Source organism: Pezoporus flaviventris, unplaced genomic scaffold (genome assembly GCF_033815535.1).
Source record: "Pezoporus flaviventris isolate CSIRO_AGI_PZ_B2104156 unplaced genomic scaffold, CSIRO_AGI_Pfla_v1 ptg000079l, whole genome shotgun sequence".
In the NCBI taxonomy this organism is placed as follows: domain Eukaryota; kingdom Metazoa; phylum Chordata; class Aves; order Psittaciformes; family Psittacidae; genus Pezoporus; species Pezoporus flaviventris.
Window position 1 is genome coordinate 5167650 of NW_026892627.1, and position 14773 is coordinate 5182422.

Here is a 14773-nt window from a genome sequence, read left to right on the forward strand (position 1 = left end):
GTGCCCAGCAGGAACATGTATTTATGCATGTATGTATATAATGCATGTTATGTATGTAACTCTCTTCATCTGCAACATATATTTGCCTGTCTGTCTGTCTGTCTAGCTGCAACATACAACGTATGTGTACAGGGGTGGTGGTCTGTCTACATGCATGGCTGGCTGTCCACATTCCTACTGTCTCTGTCTCCATCCTTAAGTGGAGGACCTGGTCTGCTGTGGGTTGTGACTTCAATCTGGGTCTCCCATCAGTGCCCTGTGAACTGCTCCTGCAAGCCTGTAACACCTGAGCTACCTGACAGCTCTGCACAGCTCCCAAGAGAAGGGTTTTGCCCTTTTGTCTAAAAGACAGTGACTAATTAAAAAGCAGGAAATAGAAATAAAAAACCTGTCAGTGGTGTACCGTGATTTTCTGAGAAGCGCTGAGAGTGTGACAGGGAGAGATCAGCAGCCTTTGACTAAGATGGGGTGGCTCTTGCTGGGAGCTGAGAGAAGAGGGTAGCAGCTGCTCAGGAGGGGATAGGCTCTTTAGGTTAAATTGAGGGAGAGTAGAGACTAGGGCTCACAGGAAAAGCCAGCTAGAAGGGACTATCCTGTTTTGATTGCTGCTGCCCAGCAGAGCTTCGCCAGGCATGAGCCGAGGCTAATTGCTCCCCTGCTCTCCATGACTGCTTGAGAACAGCTGCACACTCCCATGTCAGCCCTCCAAAAGGTGCCTGTGATCCCAGCATCCCTGACTGGCGGTCACAGGGGTTGGGAGAGGTGAAAGGGGAGCACCTGCTTCTCCCCCTTCTGTTTGTGATGTGAGGTGCTGTAGCCAGAGGGGCAGATGGATCTCATGGTTAAACACTCTAAGTTTCCCTCTAGGCTGAGTTGCAGAGGCACAAAGCACTTAGAGCTGGACAGGTTGGACACTTACAGAAGCCCTGACATTCAATTCCCACTTGTGCTCATGAAAGGCAACTGCTGAAAGGGAAATGAGCTTTTAAGGATTATTTTGGCTGCAGAAGCCTCTATCACTGCAAGTGCCAGAGCTGCCTTGAGCTCAGAGCTGTCTGTAGCATAAGCACAGCCTTTTATCTTAGATCAGCATTTTCCCGCTGCCTTTCAGATCTTTCCAGTTCATTGGTGATGTTCTCCAAACCCGTCTGTTGAGCAAGGCGCTGAAGAAGGGGGGATGCTGGCTGAAAGGCCAAGGAGAGATGACTGAGAGGTGACAGCCTCGCTCCACTGATGGGGCTGAGACCTGGTGTCCGGTGGGTGCTGTGCAGCTTCATCCTTTCAGAGACCGATTAGGGGACCGAAGTGGGACTGTTTCGTTGTCGCTAGATGGCACCGCACCCCCTTGCAGGAGAAAGAACGGGCGCTGCAGCGAGCAGAGGAAACCATCCCCTACCAAGCAGACGTTTAACTGAGCTTGGGTCTCCCTGCACGCAGGATGGGGGAGCCCTCTCCTTCGCCTCCTCTCCTTGCTGTGAAAATTCCCAGCGGGTAGAGGTCGAAAGGAATACAAAATAGAAAGGGGGAGGAGGGAATTAAATGCCTTTTGGAGGCTGCCTGGGTGCTCTGCAATTTGCAGTCATGTCAGGCTCCTGTTTCATCTTTGCACTGCACTGAGGTAACATCCTTGTGTGCCCTTCACCTGAAAACACTGAATAAACGAGCTATATTAATACATACATGCACAAGCATATGTGTGTGTGTAGGTGGGGGGATGGCATGCCTGCATGCATGCTGCTCTTTTTCTTGGCTGTGATTTTCCTCTCTTTGATTGCCAAAATTTATCTAGAAGTTGTTAATTTTTAAACCCAGAGTACTCAGGAGACTCTACCTGCAGCAAATTAACTGGTGTCTTCTCCTTTTTAATATTAAAGCACTCAAGTTTTCAACTATTTCCCTTCGGGAAAAAGGTTCCTTGATTTGCCATCTTCCTTCCTTTGAAATATTTTGCTCTACAGTGTAAGTAAGTCAGTGCTCAGTTTAATCTCATTATTGTGAACTAGAGCCGCTTGGACCTCTTTAATTTGTGACTTGATAATGTCTTTGTTGGCAGCTTTCTCTGGATCATTTGATATTGTCAGCATGGCGGGGGATGTAGCCCCGCTGGTTTAGCTGCCTGGGAATGGGCTTATCTAAGGGATCTAGCAGCCTTCCTATTTCAGCAATGCTCAGGACTCCAGCAGTGACTCAGAGGTGATGATGCCATGTCTGGGAAGAGGTACAACAACCAGTGCTTTGAATTCATGTGTAGTTATTCGGGTCTGAACTGTTGCATGGGCATGTGTTCGCTGGTAAGCCAAATATCAGTCAGTAGAGCTGCTTTGAACACTGCCAAGCTGTTATCCTCCGTATCACAGAATCCAACACCTGAGAACATGCTCTGTGCTTAACCTTATAACATTGTGTGGCTTCAAACTGTTCAAGACTGCCTTCCCCATCTCAGGTCACTATATTGGGCAGGTGTCCCCTCATCAGCCTTGAGGAAGAGCTGTGGGTGATGATGAGTAGACCAAGAAAAGTGAAGGTATAACCCAAGACATGTCTTGTCCCAGAAGAGATATGGGACAGCTGGTTCCTGGACTTTTTTAGGAAACATTACAACTCCTGTCGCTGAGCAAATCCAGCACCTACATCAGAGGTAGCTGTCATACTCCCAGCTCCCTGGCTGCAATTGCCTCCCCAGAGGACACCACATCACACAAAACCTAGCCCTGCCAAAAGAAGAGCCAACACGAAGTGTTTCCTATTACAAGGCCTTTGAGTCAGGGGCTGGAGAGTGGTGTAAGGCTCTAAAATAGGTCATGATTCATCATTTGCCAGCCAGAGGAAAAGATGTTCCTCGCGCTGTAAAAGGCACACTGCAGCTAATACTGTGATAGTGTCTAGCAAGATAGCATGGTAACTTCACGTGCTTTGACGTTAAAATAATCACAGCAGTGCTGTGGAAACTTCAGCTTCTTCCTTTATCTGTGTGCTCATGTAAGACACTTCTTTCCCATGCAGTTAGGTAACTAAATACAGTGTCCCAAATCCAGGCAGCATGTGATTTATCTTTTTAAAATTATTTCCCTTCTTATGTAAGAGACAAGGAAGAGAACAAATCATAGATAGATGGAATATGGGGTCCCTGGATTCCTGATCCAGGCCCAAAGAAGGCAGGAGGGCCCACTGGTCTCAAATACAGTCATAGGATTTTTTCGAGAGCTGTTTCTTCCTGCTCCAAATCAAACAGCAAAGTTTGGTAAAATTCAACCCTTTCCCATGCAAAGCTTCAGCTTGGATCCCTTGCTCTTCACAGATACCTGTTGCCCTGAAATATCCTTTACCTGCTTTAGTCCCGATGATATCATATCATTAGGGATCACTAACATGCTGTTTCTTAAGCCAAGGATTACTGTGTCTAACACACCACTGCTGCCAAATTCAAAAGGAGCCCAGCCAAGACTCCTTAGCTTGGTACAAAGGAACCTCTCCTTTTTCCTTTTCTCAGGGCTGAGGTGCAGGGAGATGTTACTCATCCCAAACTAAACAGGGATGTGCTTTTGCCTCGGTATTTAATACCAGCTATTTTAAAATGCTGGGATAATAGCATAGGGAGAGTCAGCATGGCTCTGTGGACTCATCACTGGCCCAGATCCCAGCTGTGCTGGGATTTGCCAGCTCCATACAATGGGACTGATCAGGGCTGGAAGGCTGCAGTCGTGGGGTCATCTGCTTTCTGTGCTTCCTATCCTTGGCCACACTCCTGCATGGCCAGACCTTGCAGTACTCACACCAACCCCAGCCAGAATTGTCAGTCTCTGCTATGGGACTACATGGGAAATACAACTTTGCGCAAGGACCAAGTAAACTCTTCCCAGTTGCAACTACAGAGCCGGCAGTAGAATAGCAATGATGAATGGTAACCAAAATAAATCCAACTCACAGCTTTTGCCTGTGGTCGAGTCATCAGCTGTATCCAGCACCGAGGAGATGATTGCCTGCTTGTGGCGGGACAGCTTCCCTTCCTGTGTGGGAATGACAATGGGGAAGCAGGTAAATGCCCATAAATAGAGAAGAACTGCACAAAGCCCCAGTGCAGGGAAGGCATCTTCACCAGAGGCCCTGAAGTTGCCTCCACATATTGTGTGTGGTTTGGACTTCTCTTCCTGTAGACCTGACCCAGCCTTGGGTTTGCTCTGTTCTCCCCAAGGACAGTGCTTCATCTGATCCTCCTTGCCTCCATAGAAAGTCAGGCTTCCACAGAGCAGCCTGCATGCCCAAGGATTTGTGTCAGTGAATGATGAAGTACCGCCATGAAGCACAAGTATTTATAAGGATGACTCTGGGCACCCAAATTAAATAAATGTCCAGGAGCTTCCTAAGAAGAACACCTACTAACCTTTGTGGTAGACTCTTTCCATTTGATGGTGACAGGACTCCTCTGTGCCTTCCTCTGGATGCTCTGAAGAGAGGAAGGGAAGGATGGGTCTTTATGGGCTTTGGTGTCCATGCTCGGGGATTGGATTGTTGTCAACATTCTGGCATCAGCCTCCCTCTTCCTCAAAATGCCATTGGGAGATGGTGTGTTCATTGAAGCCGAAGGTAAAGTCTTACACTGTGGAGTGGCTTTAGGAGTGTCAAAGATAGTCAGGAGTCCTTTGAGATTTCTTGTTGGGGCACTAATGTTAGGGAAGGGAAGATCTTCCATGGACTTGCTTGAGCACACACCACTGGGATGGCTTTGAGAAAAGGCATAATTCTTCCCCATTGGACTGACATTAATTTGTGATAGATATCTTCTCTCCATGAGCTAAAAAACCCAAAACAAACATCAAAATAGACTCATTGCTAACTTCAATAATATAGCTTCTGAAATCTTTATTTCCCGCTTTTCTATCCAAGCATTACATCTGTTGACTTTTGGGGACCAAAGAGTGCCCCATCTCTTTCTGCTCTATGTTCTCTGGAGTAAATGTCAGGGACACATCTAAATTCCAGCCCTTTTTGAAGTGTGGAAGAAGTTTCTGTTATGCCTATTTCCAGTGCAGCCTCCTGATCTGTCCATGGTCATGCAGGGAAACCTTGGAGTAGTAAAAATATGACCAATGGTTATCTTCCCTCCTAGATCATTGTTTTTATCCCCATCTCCATCCTTTTCCTCTAGAAAATTATGTTTCCAAACAGTCAGGAAATTCCCCTCTCTGTAATTTCATAGGAAACCTCCAGTTTCTTAAAAAACTGGACTGAAAACATTCTTTTTCAGATTCTGTCTTTTTGTAATGAGGTGCAATTCAGCTTTCTCTGACCAGTGGGAATCAACCCTGTCTTCAGCAGAGAAACTGGATGAAGTCCAAGCATCTGGCTTCCAGTGTGTGATTTTATCTTCGTTATTCCAGGTTGTTAAAGGCCCTTATCACAAAGCAGGACCCATAGTGCAAACACAGAGCCAAGATCTGCATCTTCTACCAATGAGGCTGCAATCAAAATATGCTATAAAGGACACTGGTAGGGGGGAGATGCACCTTTGTCATAATGTGAGAACAGTACTCACAGCTTCTAGTTAAGGGGGAACTCAGTTTAAGATGTTGAAATGTAGACATTTAAATGCAGTTGTGAGAAAAATCTACTCATGAACTTGATGTCTAAGTCCCATTGCAGTCAAAAGCACAAAAAAAGTGATTTCTGCACTCTAGGGTAAGATAACAGAAATTACACTAAGTGTCTATGTTCTTTGATAGATGGTTAGTGTCATTTGAGATACATGGAGTAACCTCGAAAACCTCCAGCTGCTGATGGAGGAGGGCAGAGATGCCTCAGTGTTATGTCTGTCAGCCCAGTGTGTTTGTCTGGGTGCCTTGATGACTTTGTGTGTCTTCGCCTCAGTCTGGATCCTTCCCTTGCTTTCTAACCAGTACTAAATCCTTTGCCAGGTCTTACACCTCTTGACGATCTTCCAATAGTGTCACTCCCTTCAATTTAATCACTCCAGAGCAATCTGAATGTTATATATGAAGCTTACTTCCCATCCTGCAGCATCTTATCTATGTCAGTCCATCTGTACATTCTAAAAGGGGGTTGAATATGACCTACCCTGAGATGTCCCCAGAACAGCATCAGATATTGAAAAAAAACATAGGTTTTTGACAAGAACTGGAGCATTATGTTGTTAGGACATGCTCTGTCCCACCTGCTTTGAGCCTCTGGCTCTCACCTTGGGATGGTCCTGCTTCAACATGTTGCTTTCACAGTCCAGGATGCTCTGGTACCTGCAGAGAAGACAGGAGATGTCACCTTATTCCCTTCTTAGCCTGAATGTATTTTTCCATATAGCAGACAGGCTCTTTCTACCTTCCCCTACTCTCTAGAAAATACTAAATCCAACAGACTTCAAATGCAACCTTGAAGAGTGAGACTATGTGAACCTTTCGACCCCCCAAGCAGATTGGGTTGAGGTCTAATGGATTAGTTCATTTCAGTGCTGCTAGATCCAGCATGACCCCTCTCCTGCCAAGCTCCATGGAGACGTGTTCCCAGAGCACCCATCTCCCCACTGGTAGAGGATGTGCTGGGGGGGAGGGTGTATTGGCTGAACGTGGTGTATCATTGCAGTTTTCTGATACATGGCTTGCAGCTGGAGTCAGGCTTTCTAGAAGGTCAATGCATTGTTTATTCAGCTTTAACCTAATGTTAAGGGATTTATCAAGTCAGTATCTGACCTAATATAACACCAATGATGAGTGAGACCTTTGTAGAAGCCACCTTCCTCCTCTTCCTTGCTGTGGGAAGTGTCCTTTCAGCTTTCTGTAAAGACCCTGCCAGATAGATGACTATTTACAGTGAAAACTGGCCAAGTTTGGGATATTCAGAACTAAACTGTCCCAAAGGGAAGCTCAAGAGACTGTCTTGACAGCTGCTCTGTCACTCTTATGTTGAGGAAGATGTACTTCAGGTTCTGTTCCTAATCTTATTTGTCTCACTCTAGGCAATGCTGTGGTCTGATCTCAGTTATGGGCTGTAACCAAAAGAGAAATTAGCCCTTAAAGGGCTTGGGTTGAAATGTGTCTCTCCCTGGAGCATTTTGGTTAGAGACAGTTGAGAGAAACCAGGAGGGGATGAAATGCCCATAGCCCTCTTGTTTCCCTATTAGCTTATCTCTCCAGCATTTGCTTGTTTCCCTCGCGGCACCTTACAGACTATCAAGATTAAAAGTTTTAGTTATCTATCTGGGAATGCTCCTGTCATTAGGGTCAAGGGCAAATTCTTCCATGTCATTGTATTTGGGGAAGTTTGTTGAGTGCGTCTGGCTTTTAAACCAGGGTTTGTCTTCCAAGACTTAGTAATGCATTGGTAATATATAATAGCTAAGAGCAGTTATGGCAGGAAAGTACTTGCCTCCATCTTCAGACCTGATGTGCTGGGACACTGTGCTTGGGAAAGACCTTATCTGAGTGTGATTTGTTTTTCATGGAGGTGGGAAAAAGAAAATCTATCCTGGAACCCCCCAGATCTAAGGTGAGCTGCAACCATAGACAAACCGCCTACCTGGCAACCAGTTCAGAAACAGACACAGATTTTCTCAGCACAACTGCTCTGTGCTCTGGATTGCTCCTTGGAGAATGGCACAGAAAAGGCAAGGACTGAGCTGGCCTCAGCTTCTCAGCTTTTTCCATATTCTCTGTCTGCTGGCATCGAAGCGAGAGAGCAAAGGTTATGGTGCTGGATGTGAAGATCCAGGGAAAAGGGGCCAACAGTTATTGCATTCATCTCCACCCATGGGATTGGTGCATCAGTAAAAGGCTGTGGAACAAATGGTGTCTTCACTGATACATCTGCAAACCTCATCATGTAAAATCACTTTTGAAAAAATAAAAGAGGGTTAAAGAAGACACAATTTAAATTAAACTACCCCTAATGGAGGGAACGGGTCTTTTCCACCTTTGCCTACCACTTTTTTTGTTCTTTTAGATTGCTCAGTTCATCTCTGTAACAGGGAGGGAATAAAAACCAGATGAACTTGAGCTTTAAATAGCTTAAAAATGATTTGATGAAAATTTTGTATGTGTGTCATTGGTTAAAATTTTCTTCTGTTTCCAATGTTGCACAGACCCAAACCAGATCTGAATTCAGGCAGTAACTGGAGAATTAAGCACCTCTTGGGCTCTTCTGCCAAAAATGTTCCTGCTTTCCAGCCTTCAGAAATGCGTAGCATAAGTCTCAGGCATTGGATTTGCAATGACTGATCTGACACTTGGAAGTACATTAGGTCATCTGGGGTTCATTTTCTGAACTAAGACAGAGCTCTAGGGACCTATAAGTTATATGTAATTGCTCTTTAATTACTGACACAGACATTTGAACTACAGGATTGTTAGATACTCGTACTTAAGGTTTTAAAAGTACTTCTTTTAAGAGCCATGTTGCTTTCAAAATATGTTTCATAAGCAACTTCTATTGCACTGGCCTGACTATTTGGCCTCCACCTGTCCACCCATCCACTTCCAGATGGAGTCAGGAGGGGCAGATTTTCTGGGAGATATGGGTGTCATACAGAAATTTGTGAATCGCTGCCTCCACTCCCATGCCTTTAAGAGAGCTGAAATTAAGACAAGAGGGAAGGGGACATATTTGTCACTAGTTGCTTTAGAAATTCCCTTTATTTTGTTTTCCAGGTCACTTCCCATGATGTTTGAGAAGAAAAAGATTTGTTAGATCACAAGCTCCCACCTCCCACAGTCCAGGGGTTGCTTCCCATTTTTTGCTGTGGTGTCTAACATTAAACAATTCCAGGTGAAAAGTCCTCGAGGGATATAGTTTGTGGCAGAACGAGCCTGTTACAAGGGAACCGTTCCTTGATTTTCCATTTATATCCCCCTTTTTCCTTAAATACAGTACAGGCAGTTGATGGAAATGCTCTTGTCAGCCCACCCTGAAAAGTTCCCACAATCAGCACAGCATCCCCCAGTTGCTAAGGATTTTTCTGGTATTAATTCATTCCATCTTCTGTGATCTGGGAGGGTTTTTATGTAAAATCACTTACATGCTAGAGTGCTTTCCTCCACCCGAGATCTGCCATTTGATAGTCTCCTTGGGGCTCTTCAGTACCACGCTTCTGACGCCTTCCTCTTCCCCTTCTTTACAGCACAGGAGGCAAAGTCCCTTGGCAAAGCTGCAATTAAATATTAAAAGCTGATGTGCAAATGGGGATGGTGTGTGAGAGAGAGAGCTGGCACTGAAGAGCGGAGGAGATAAAGCCTCCTCCCTGCTCCTGTCAGCCATTATTGAGGTCTCATTCTCCCCTATAAAGACACTGGGTAGGTTCAGATCCCAGCTGGGGCACCGACAGCCATCTAGACCCACAGCTAGATCCTGATTAAGGTGGAAATTTGCTGGAATCCAACTCCATCTTGTCTCAGGTGGAGTGGAAATTGTCTCCTCTGCATGGGGATTTTAAAATGGATGTTTCTGGCACAAGTCATATCTTCATCCTTCAAGCCAGTGAGTTTTTCTAGCTCAGCCAGCGGTCCCCTGTGCTTGTGGCTTTGCTGGGGATGCATGACCTGCAGAAGAGAGCATCCCTCTGGGATGTTTACAGCTCAAGGGACTTCCCTGCTCCTCCTGCCAAAAATGAAAGGACTTAAGGGAGGCAAGGTCCAGATAAGATGAATTGAAATACTTCACTGCTATGGCAACAGAGGGCAGGACTGCCTGAGAGGATCCAATTTAGGCAACATCTAAGTCTGATTAAAGTCAGAGTTTGGTAAAGGTAACCTCTTAGCCCTCTCAAAAAGCATCATGGCCATAAGCAGACCTTCTTTTACACCATCCCTAAGAACTGGGTTTCTATGAAGTTCTTTCTGGGGATTTATTCTATGAAAGTTGACCAAACAACAAAGCCTTGCACAAGTAAGAGCAGATGTCAGTATGCTGGTTTATAATGAACAAGAAGGGTTGTGTTTGACATCAAAAGTTGGAAAATGATTTACCCAGAAATTCCTAAACTAAGCAAGAAACCTTTGGGACAAGGAGCGAGTGAGTTAGGGCAAAGAACAGATCTGGATAAACAAACTGAGTGTCCCTGTCATTACTTTATGGAATAATAGCTTGCACTTCTCCATGTGCTTCTCTATGTGCTCTGATTCAGCTCTTACTGAAATAAAACCTCTTTATCAAGCTTTTACACCAGCATCTAAAGCAACCAAGAAGCATTAACGATTTTAATTCTCTGTCCTGTGAGTACAGCGTGTCTGATTTCATATTGTAAACTCTTCTTATACTGTTGGTTGTATTCATTACAGCAGTGCAGCTTCGTACAGCCCTGGCTTTGTACATACTCAGATTTGTGCCTGACTTGAATCCTTCACCCTTCTTCTGTGCTTGGAGAGTCTCCCTGACCTGCTGGATATTCCTCACTGAACAAAAGTCAGTTCTTGGAGGGTTGTGCAGGATGCCCTGCATGGTAATGGGAAAATATCAGTGACTTTAATAGCTGCTGGATGATCAAGAGACAAATCTGATGGAGGCTAGAAGGATTTCAGTTGCATGGGCTAAACAGGGCTCTGAAACTGGGGTGCATCCTTGCTTAGTTATTTAATTTATAAAACAAGGATTTGGCTGACAGAATGAAACAATTAACATTGCAGTCCATCCAATAGTGAGTAATAGAGGCTGCTGAAAGACCAGCGAATTATGTCTGGAACTACTGTTATCCAGCTCCTCTCTCCATAACAAGGCTGCATGAAACAATTCTCTGCGTAGCTTTAAGGCACACTGACTAGACACAGTGTGTTTTGAAACTGTTCTTGCCAGGTTTGCACTGTCTTAAGCTGGTTCTTCAGCTACTGTCTCTGCTGAGGGCCTTGCTCAGCTCACAGTGATTTTAGTCTTCACTATTAGCAGTGCACTGGGTTTGCTCTGTTGGCAAGCATCTGTGGGAAGATGGGAATGAATTGCTCATGCTGAGGAGTTTGTCAGTTGAGAAGAAGAGGTGAATCCCAGTACACAGAGAGAGAAATGGTTAGAGCTACACACAACTTCACTTGTCAGAGCCATCCACCATCCTGTCCTGCGACTGCAATGCAGGCCTTCCCCCGGGTAAAGGGATGGAGTTTTATTCCAGGCACTATGAGGTTTTATTGCCTGCTCAGGACATCTGACCACCACACTAGGAATAAGGTCTGCTTCTTGCTTTTGTTTGCTATGGTCAGACACCCTGTGATGACACCAATGTTTGGCCAGGGCAGAGCATCCAGGGGAATCTAGGCTAGAAGCTCCGGCTTGGTGTCTGCTGAGCTGCTGAGCTGCTGAGCTCTCCAGCATGGACATGGGCAGAGGTGGGCAATGCTGCCTGCATATTGCCTGGGCAGTATGCAGCATGTGTGCCAGGCAGAGGGAGTACAGGCAGGGGACAGAAGCAGCTACTGGGGAACTTCGAACTCAGAGCTACTAATAGTTAGGCAATTATTTCTAGCTGTGTCAAGTGGACTGACCTAAACCCATATGAGATTTGTGCTGAGCAAACAGGGACGGCGTTTTACATAACCACCTCTATTTTTTTTCCTTCTCTTTTTGGCAGTTGTATAATGCTGTTTTGATAGCTGTATTCCTATTAAAATTGTGCACATTCCTCTTTCTTTCCCCTCATGTGCCCAGCCTGTGTCCCTTTGCTGCACACTTATTTGTGCCCTGCTTGTCAGATGACTGTGTTGCGGGGATGGTGGGATGGTGCATGGTGTGAGCGATTACAATAGGGAGTAAATCAGTTTGGGTGCAAATAGAGATCTGCTATTTGTTATAAACAGATTGATGCATAAGTCTTCTGAAAAACACTGTTTGTGATGTGCATCTACTCCAGATTTGATCTCCTGTCAGTGAATTTACAGCTACAAGCACTGCAGGAAAGAGCCAGATTTTGCACTCTCTCCAGCATGTTCTCCCCACTTTTGGGGGAATAAGGAGAGCTGTTTGCCTCTGCGGCCTCAGGGTTGTGTATGTGGCTGCATAGTAAGTGTTTGATACTATAGCTGAAGGCATCGTACAGCTTCAGGGAGCTGATGCTGGCAGAGCTGGTTTCATTCAGGGTAGGACTCTGAACTAGCACTTTACTAGGGATGGGTGCATCAGGGGAGGACAAAATCCCTGCAAAGTCTCTGGAATTGCTTTTTCTGTGTTCTCCACCTTTTTCTTGTGGAGAGTATCTGGATCCTCACAGTCATTTCCATAATTATTAGTTTCATGTTACATAACCAAAAAATTATCTATCAAAAGCACATGTGGAACTAATGGGGCTTATTTAAAAAGACCTGTCTTTGCATTTACAGCTGGTGCATCGCTTGGTCCATTTTAATGAGCTTCCATGGCACTGGCATGTGCTGGGAGTGGGGAGGTCATGTGCATGCTTACGCCGGGCTGCCCGTATTCCTCTTGCCTATGGGGCTCTGGGAGGGAGGGAGAGAGGGAGCAGGCAGGCAGGTAGGAAAGAAGGAAGGAAGGAAGGAAGGAAGGAAGGAAGGAAGGAAGGAAGGAAGGAAGGAAGGAAAGAAGGAAGGAAGGAAGGAAGGAAGGAAGGAAGGAAGGAAGGAAGGAAGGAAGGAAGGAAGGAAGGAAGGAAGACAACTAGAGGTACATTCAATGTTTGAATATGAATAAGCCCATGCATTTAAAAGCTGTGGGACTCTCCTCATCCTGAACCCTCTCCTTGTCCCATGCACTGCTTTCTCTCAAGGAAAGACCTTTTCTTTGCAATCTTTACTGTATAAACCATCTTATTCTGACCATTCAGAGTTGCCATGTCCCTTTGGGCTGGTCATGTTTTTCATTTTCCTGTGAAAGGGGGTGGTGGCCTGAGATGGTTTTAGGTAAGTGTTCCAAGACCAATGTTTCTTCCATCCTTTTACCACCCAGCAAAAATCCAGATTGTTCAGGCTTTGGTTTCTCATTGAGAAGCATCTCCTCCCCAGAAGCCCTGAAAATTAAAACCAGCAAAAATGCATTTCTTATGAAGAGGAAATATATTCTGGCTGCGCGTAAGACACCGTGGGGCTCTGTGTGTGTGTCTGCAAACTGCATAGTTTGAAGACATCTATACATCAGAGCTGGGTGCAGCCATAACATGGGGCAAAAGCTTCTGCTTCCCCCCCTTTTTTTTAATGATCTGGAGACATCACACTGCCCTGATCGATGCTAAAGGAAGAGGGAAGGCAACAGCAGTCTCATAGCTTCTCTGCCCTCTCCTTCCTGACATATGCTCCTTTGCACACAGTTTGCAGTGTATTTTTGTGCTGTTTAAAAGATATGCAAAGGTTTGGTGGTCACTAAAGTGCCCTTTTTCTTGGTACCTGCGCTAGAAGCAAATGGCACTGTGAACACTTGTACCTGAAAGTGTTGACTCAGAGGAAAGGGGCCACTGCATAGCAGAACTGGGTGAGCTGGCTGACAGACACTGCTGCCTCCCAGCCCCGACTACGAGCCTCGAAGCAGATATACTCCCTGCGTCAGGCTCAGCAGTGAGCCAAGAAGCAGCTCAAGTCCTGCATCACCGCACTGCTGCTGAAACCCATGCTGTGTATACAAGTGGCAAGCCTGGCTTTGCTCATCTCCTGATTCTCAGCAAAGGAAAATGTGTTTGCTTCATCAGCTTCAGTGGGGGGTCTGACTCTGAGTGTATCTGGAGCATGATGGCTGCATAAGGACCCAAGGGTGCTGGGGGGGCGGTGGAGCACCTCCCCAGGGCCCAGCCCAGACAGCCCTGCTCCATCTTCAGCCTCTCTCCAGCTGGCTGCAGTGCTTGGCAGCTGTCATCGCCTCCTCTTGGTCCCTGGGCTTTTCCCTCCTGGTGCATAGTTAGGAGCAGGGAAAGGGTTTTGGGATAGAGGATTGGGAATGGGGCAGACTTGCATCAGTCTCACATGTGTCAGGACTCCAAACTGCCATTGTTAGTCTAAAACCAGCTTTTCTTTTTTCCCATCAGGCCTAGTTAGAGGTTCCAGATCAGATACCAGTATATGAAAGGTACAGATATGTGCAATTTCTTTGCAACGGGCTGCCCAGGCTTGCAGGTTATAGGTAAATGGTCTGGGTATCGGTTTTATTATATTTCAGTGCCTGCAAGTCCTCAGTGAGGAACTGTATTCCCAAGCCCTATGCATTTATCTTGAAGTTCTTCACATTGTCAGCTTGATGTGACTGTTAAGAAGTAGATCTGGCTTATACAGAGGAAAAGCTTCACAGCCCATGATGCCACCATTTACTCAAAATCCATGAAGTGATCTGCAGCCATGAGAAATGATGTAGTAAAGGATTCAGAGACTGCCTGTGCATCCTCCAGCTGTCAAATGAACGGATCCCTGGGGACATCTCCACCAGGACAGCAGTCATCTGTCTACAGCAACATTGGGACATATGGAAGAGTGTCATCAGGCACAGTACAGTATGTGCCCTCAGGAGCTTAACATGCCTCTGACAAGACAAAGCCCTGTGGGAACTGCAGGCTGTCGATGGAGAGGAGTCAGCAAGCACAGATCACACAGGGTGGTAGGTTTGGTGATGCTGCTGTCCGCTCAACCACATACTTTTGCTGTCTGTAAGGCAACCCCAGGATTACCTCTGGACAGATGCTGTGTGAATAAACCCTCAGCTGCAGACGCTCAAATCCTTGCTCTGCTCCTCCCTCTCCTCGCTTGTGACCTCTTTATGTTTCTGAGCTTAATTTCTCTCTTTATAACCCTGTTCCCTGTCTCATCCTCACATCTTCCAATGTAAATACTCTGAATATGGTGTTTGTCATGCAATTTGC

At 45.8% G+C, this 14773-nt stretch overlaps 1 protein-coding gene across 1 annotated transcript in view; it reads right to left on the minus strand.

Moving 5' to 3' along the window:
* The window catches only part of XIRP1 (xin actin binding repeat containing 1), a 33666-nt gene extending 24530 nt beyond the window's left edge, over positions 1-9136 (minus strand). The window contains exons 1-5 of the mRNA XM_061474571.1: positions 9020-9136; positions 7525-7664; positions 6194-6248; positions 4382-4792; positions 3926-4007 (exon numbers count right to left, since the gene is read on the minus strand). Coding sequence (XP_061330555.1) covers positions 3926-4007; positions 4382-4792; positions 6194-6248; positions 7525-7652 — 676 coding nt within the window. The 5' untranslated portion in view covers positions 7653-7664; positions 9020-9136. The remainder of the gene's footprint in view (positions 1-3925; positions 4008-4381; positions 4793-6193; positions 6249-7524; positions 7665-9019) is intronic.
* Positions 9137-14773: the final 5637 nt, after the last annotated feature.